At 44.0% G+C, this 6,244-nt stretch overlaps 1 protein-coding gene across 1 annotated transcript in view; it reads right to left on the bottom strand.

Annotated features, from left to right (window-relative positions):
- Positions 1-1,603: 1,603 nt before the first annotated feature.
- The window catches only part of MYZAP (myocardial zonula adherens protein), a 59,902-nt gene continuing 55,261 nt past the window's right edge, over positions 1,604-6,244 (bottom strand). Inside the window, exons 13-15 of the mRNA XM_076348273.1 lie at positions 4,121-4,807; positions 3,652-3,874; positions 1,604-2,662 (exon numbers count right to left, since the gene is read on the bottom strand). Of these exons, the coding sequence (XP_076204388.1) occupies positions 2,525-2,662; positions 3,652-3,874; positions 4,121-4,807 (1,048 nt within the window). The 3' untranslated portion in view covers positions 1,604-2,524. The remainder of the gene's footprint in view (positions 2,663-3,651; positions 3,875-4,120; positions 4,808-6,244) is intronic.

Genomic DNA, 6,244 nt, shown 5'->3' with positions numbered 1-6,244 from the left:
AGTAAACCTTAAAAGCGCAAGGAAAGAGCATAATTTTAGTTAGCATAAGAAAGTGGTCAGCAGAAGCCTACATTGAGCTAGATTTCAGTAATCTAGAAAACAAATTCTTAACTGTGTAGCTTTGTGTAAATTCCTTTAGCACAGAAAAGCCAGCATGGAAAAACTACACCCAGTAACTTAAAAGGTGTGACAGCACAGTCAGTACAGGGACAAGGGTGATGATCTTAACGAGGGGGAGAGATGCAAACAGGCCTAGGAAGTAGTAACTTGTGCTTCATGCAACAGCAAAGGGAAAGCCAATACACTTCTGAGGCCTCTTGTCCTTAAGCAGTACAACAGACTGAAATAATAGGAGGACTGATGACAAAATCCAGCTGGACAAGGAGGTGGTAGCATGGACAATGGTGATCTGAGAGACGAACTGCATTCACAAGAGAAGAGCACTCCACTGGCCTGTGGAGTCAGAGCTACACGCTGAAGGAAGACACTGAGGGCAGAAATACATAAAACTGAGGGATCAGATGGGTCATCAACATGGACGCTGAGGGATAAATGTGAATGACTGAAAACGTGCCAAAAAATAGTGCTGACAAAGACAAGTGATGGTGAGAAGCTGGGAGGATGAAGCAGGAGCAAACAAAAAAAAGAGAAAAAAAAACAGGGTAAAGTGGTAAAAAGGAGGCTATAAGGCCTGGAAGTGGCAAACACCTGCACAGTCTGAAACCAAAATAGGAAATAAGAAAGGAAAGCCTCAGCAGGAGGGCAGCTGTGGCAAAACCAAACACGTTCAGGTCTCTGCGAGATATTCAAGTGACTGAGGTATGTAGAAGGTGCCTATCTGGTATTTAGATGGGAGTTACAGAAAGCAAGAGAAGATAGCAATGGCAGGAGGATGTGTGACGTGGCAGAAGTTAAATGCAGATACAGGGAGCGCTATGTCATATGAAAGCGAATGGGTGGTACAGGGATGCAGAATATGAATTTGCTTTAGAGACAGGAAATAAGTCTTATGAGGAAAAGGGAAGAGCACTCAGCTGATGAAAAACCAACGAACAATAAGAACAAGAAACCTGTGAGAGGAAAGGGTACAGGAAAGAGGCATGACAGATGAGCAACAGATGACCTAGTCAAAAAATACCACATATTAGCTTAGCAGCAGTTCCACCTGTCAAACTGCATTGCCAGGGTATGGACTGTGCCACAGGGACTGCCTGGGAGAGCTTGTGGAGCTTTTGGGAGAGAGTTACTGCCTGCTAGTAAAGTGCTGTATGCACTCAAGAAGTGGCAGGGACTTTCATCCCCCATTTCTAGACAACAGCGTGCAGCGTTTTGAATGACCCACATCTGGAACACCCTTGGTTTCCACGGACACCATTCCTGCAGGAATATGTACACATCCAGGGAGAGCCTTGCACACACAGCTGCCCTGCACACACTGCTGCTGCAGTGTCTCGGAAAACAGCTGTTGCCAGGCTATACAAGTTTTTTAGAACTGAACTCATACTAGGGGTGGAATATCCTAGTCAACAATGGAATATCGTTGTGAAATACTTCTCAGGTGTGTTCCTTACCTTTCAAAATTCATATTAAAAGGCAGAAAATGTTGTTGTAAGGAAGAATTTTTTTTTAATCTTCAAAGAACAGCTAAAACTGCAAAATACACAGAACATTTCCTCCAAGAAAACCAGAGGGTGGATCTTTTAATTTACAGTGTCAGGCTATGAAAAAATAGTATTCCGAAGTATGAAAGCAGCATACAAAAATATGGAAAAACACCAAGATCTTTAATAAAAATATTAAAGTCTTCAGATTAACTTGAGCTCTTGATGTGCTTTGCAGTAATCACTAAAAATGAAACAGCAGAGTCCCTTAAAGCCCAAACACAATTTGAGTTACAAAATAACTTGAAATTCTTAACCTATTTACAACATAAGGGCAGAAAGTGTTATTTTAAGGTGCAGGCACAGAAACAAGTTCTCATGTGATAAGAAGCTAACTTACAGCCTATCACGTATGTATTGTAGCTGTCCGGGCATGTATTTTCACCATACGGTAAAAGCAAGATAATCTTAAATAGATAAAAGAAGTATCTCACATTTATACAAGACAAGAGCTTTCATACATGCGAGCAGTTCACAGGCACCTTAGCTTACTTTATGGACATGCGTGCCGATGCCCTTTGCCATCACATTTCTGCGCAGAAGAAACCTTCTCTTGTAGATGACTCATCATAGCCTGCAAAAGCGTATTAAAGAGCTCACTTTGCTGTAGCTGAAAACTATGAGGCATTCCACAAGGATTAACTGCCCCAAGTGCTCAAAACAGCCCCCAAATAACACCGGGGTTACCACTTAATAACACTTATATTTATGAGGTTTATAATGAACGCTTCCCATAGCTGTAATGTTAAAATTTTAAGAAAAAAATTACTAGATCAAGCATTCTCAATATCCAGGTTTGGGTTTTAAGAAGTACTGCGTAAAAATCAGTTACGTGGCTCGTCCTCAGCCATCCCTTCTTGAATTCAGTCCTCTGCTGAAAAATAATCTTCATCTCTCACTTCTCTGTATTGCATTGAGGCCTCCCCCTCTGGTTCAAACCTGAGCATTTTTATATTCAATCTCTCTGCAAGCTTCTGTGCTGCAACCTTGGCTTGCATTTCCTATATAAAAGGAAAAAAAAAAAAGGACACAAGTTAGAAGAAGTGTTCAATTGTCATTTTTATCTCAGTCATGAAAAAACTAATATACTAAAGTATAAACTTGATATAATAACGTTAGTAATTCCAGAGTAGGCTTAATTAAAAGTTTTAGTAACTAGCAAAGAAATTTCAGGTGTCTTTTCACACTTAGACATAACTATGCTATTAATATTTGAAGACCTTTTTATAAGAGTTGAAATTGCCCATGTGGCAGTCCTCACCTGTGATACACTAATGTCAGCTTTAACAGAACAAAATCAGTCCACATAAGAGAGCAGCTGTGCACAGTAACCATGTAGCAATAGCAATGCTTGTCATTCAGCAACCTCAGCAAAAAATCTGTCTCCATTTTCCAAATAAATTACCTCCCTTAAAGTGCCAAGATGACTAAATTATCAAGTACTTTTAAAACAATAAGCAGCAACAAACACTTTTACAATAGTGTCTAATTTAAACATTAGCTTGGCACTACCTGACGAGTCAAAATCAAAATCCATTACAACAGAATTTGAAGGACCTCAGAACTTGGACTCTTCAGGCACAGCATAAATAAAGGCAAACGCAGATACTTGCATTTTTTAAGAATAGCAAATACTGCTAGGCCTTCATTTATATAAGGGCCAAAAACGCTTTAAAGAATAATAGGCAAGGTACACATTTAAATTTCTAGTCAGAGGTGAAGTGAGCGCAATGAGGTTAGTGTATCAACACACGAATAACAACACTAGATTTTGTTTAATGCAGGAATAACAGTTTCAGAAGGAATTAATATATTATTTAATTACATCATTAAAAGAATCAAATACAAGAAAAAGTGCCTTTCCTCAAAGACTGCCCATCTCAATTTCATCATCAAATTAATCAGAATGAAAAGATCCCTTTATGCTTTCGTTTTTTAGGAGTGATCCCAATTATATAATTACTTCTCAGACCAAATCTTAAATTCGTACCTCATAAGCTTCTTTTTGCTGTATCTGAATTGCTATGGATTCCTCTATGGATAATAGCTTAGCAGGGGAATGGTGAAGCGGTGGCAGCCGAGCTGCTGTGATGTCATTCAAATGTTTCTTTTCTCTAAGTCGTCTTTCTTCAGTAGTAATTGGAGAGCCAAATCCCCCCGGTGATTGACTGGATGAGGAACCATGCGATGATCCACTTTGCTCTCCTGATAACCTGGAAGAGATAAAACATCAAAGTTGTGACCCAAATTTGCAGTACAAGGTTGAACAACTTCAGTTCCAAAACTTGTTACTTTCAACATGTAAGAGTTGAAAAGAAATCTGAAGTGTTATGACACCATAAACAAATAAAAAATAAGCAGCGTACAGAAAATAAACCTACCATGCTTGTTCTGTACCATTTCCAATTTTATTCAAGTCAATTATTTCACAAAAGGTTTTTCTATTCCATAATACTTACACATTTGTTTTAAATTTGCTTTTTTTTATGACTGGGTTCTTGGCTCTAGACTCTAGAACTTCAATATAATGTGGTGTCTTGGGGTGCAGGCTTCCGAAGATATTGCCCTTACGTTTAGCCACATTCTGCTCTTTTTCCAATACTTTTTCGCTATTATCCCCATCTACAATTGTAACTTTTTGAAAGGCATCAACCAACACGTCTTTACTGTTGTCCAAAGCAGTTGTACCATCCTCGGTATTGCCCTGAGATACCTGCCGATCACTTTTCAGATGACTGCTTGTGGCTGACTTGGAGACAACTTCACAAAAAAGATTCTGATCTTTTGTAACAGTCTTTACTTTATCATTCTTCCTCTGAGTCCTTTGATTTTCCAGAGCTGTATTTGTGGCATCTCGCTTAATACATTCTACCTCCTGCCTTCGGGAAGAAATCTCAGAAACTTCTTCAATATTAGAGTTTTCATTAAATACTGAGCAATCTTCACAGTTCAGTGTGTCCTTGTTTAGGATAACTTGCTGTTTGCTTGTATTAAGCTCCTCCTGTTTCACCTGAAACTCCAATCTGACAGCAGATAACAGCTCAGCCGTCCTTGCTAGTTCTTCCTCTCGTAAAACGGCAAGTGTCAGCTTTTCAGCAAAATCGGAGATCTTCTTACCCTTATCTGGAAGCCTAGAAATGAATTTCCTAAGACAAAAAAAAAAAAATTATTTAACAGGGTATAAACAATCCTATTTCAATCTGATATGCAGAACTTTTATTATAGTTAACGTAGCAGGTTTCTCATTCTAACATTAAGTTTCTTATTTACATACTAGATTTCTGAACAGTGGTAAGACACAAAGCACTTGCAGCCTCAGATGTATACTCTGATAAAGCAACTATTACAGTTTTTTCTGCTCAAAGACGTAACTGCTGCTCTGAGAAGCGCAGCTTGCAAATACTGTTTAGTATTTTCATCCAAGTGGAGTACACAGATTTTTCTGTCCATATTCCCAGAAATAACCACACGGATGTTACTGTGAATGCCCACGGGCTGCAAAACCGCACAGACGTGTGTGATTTGAAGGACATCCCCCGGCTGCGATCTTGACAGCCCGGACAGGAAGGCGCTGCGCGGCTCCACAGCCTAACGCGGCGATAGAGAAGCCACAGAGAGGCCGGGTGGGGACAGGGCCCAAAGGGAAGCGCCGAGGGGCGGCAGCCCCGCGCCCTGCGGGGAGCCCCGCATCTCCAGAGAGCGCCGCTGCTGCGGCAAAAGCCCCCGCGAGGTACAGGCAGCTTCATCAAAGGGCTTAAACAAGAGGAAGACGTTTGGTCGCCGCCGCCTCGGCGGGGATAGGCGAAGCCGGCGGGAGGCCTGATCCGCTCCTCGGCGCCCGCGCTCCGCCTCTCCTCACCGGTCCGCCAGCAGCCGCTCCTGCCGCCTCAGCATCTCCCGCAGCTCGGGGAGGCTCCGGCCCCGCAGGCCGGCGCCGCCGCCCGCCGCTGCCATGCCGCCCCCGCGCCGCCTGTGTCCGGGGCGGCCGCCCGGGCCCGGCGCCGCCGGCGCCGCTTCCGCAGCTCCCCGGAGGCCGCCATCTTACCGGAAGCGACGGCAGGGCGGCAGGGCCCGACTCGGTCGGAACGCGAAGCCGACACGGCCGCTGCGCGAGGCGAGCGGCCCCGCCCCCTCTGGCAGCCCCTCCGCCTCAGGGAGGGCAGCGGAGCGCGGGAGAAACCGCCCCGAGCACAGGAAGGGGAAGGGGGGGCGGGACGGGGATTCTCAGGGTGCAGAGGCCGCGGGGGGAGAGGGTCACCCCAAGCGCTAGGGACTCGTTTTGATGCAGTCACACAAGCCTAAAATAACACCAGACGTTTGTTTTCTGTCGGCCCCCGCTGTTGTTGGGTAGGGCGGAGAGGAGCACGCGCCGGCCTCCCCGGCTCCGTGGCGCTTTGACCGCAGCGCTCTGGGCACAGTCGAGGTACCTTCAGCATCAATCCTTGCACCACAAAATCGTTATTCTAGAAACTGACTTAGTATTCAAGAAACATATTCCACGTTAGCCTGGGTGTGAGAAGTTGTGCAGAGCAGAGGCAGGTTGCTCTTCCTCAACTCGGCACTCCTGGCATGCTCAAAAAGCT

The sequence above is a fragment of the Aptenodytes patagonicus genome, chromosome 10, assembly GCF_965638725.1.
Source record: "Aptenodytes patagonicus chromosome 10, bAptPat1.pri.cur, whole genome shotgun sequence".
Classification (NCBI taxonomy): domain Eukaryota; kingdom Metazoa; phylum Chordata; class Aves; order Sphenisciformes; family Spheniscidae; genus Aptenodytes; species Aptenodytes patagonicus.
The sequence above is the reverse complement of the archived record's forward strand: the minus strand, read 5'-3'. Positions and strand labels throughout refer to the sequence as shown.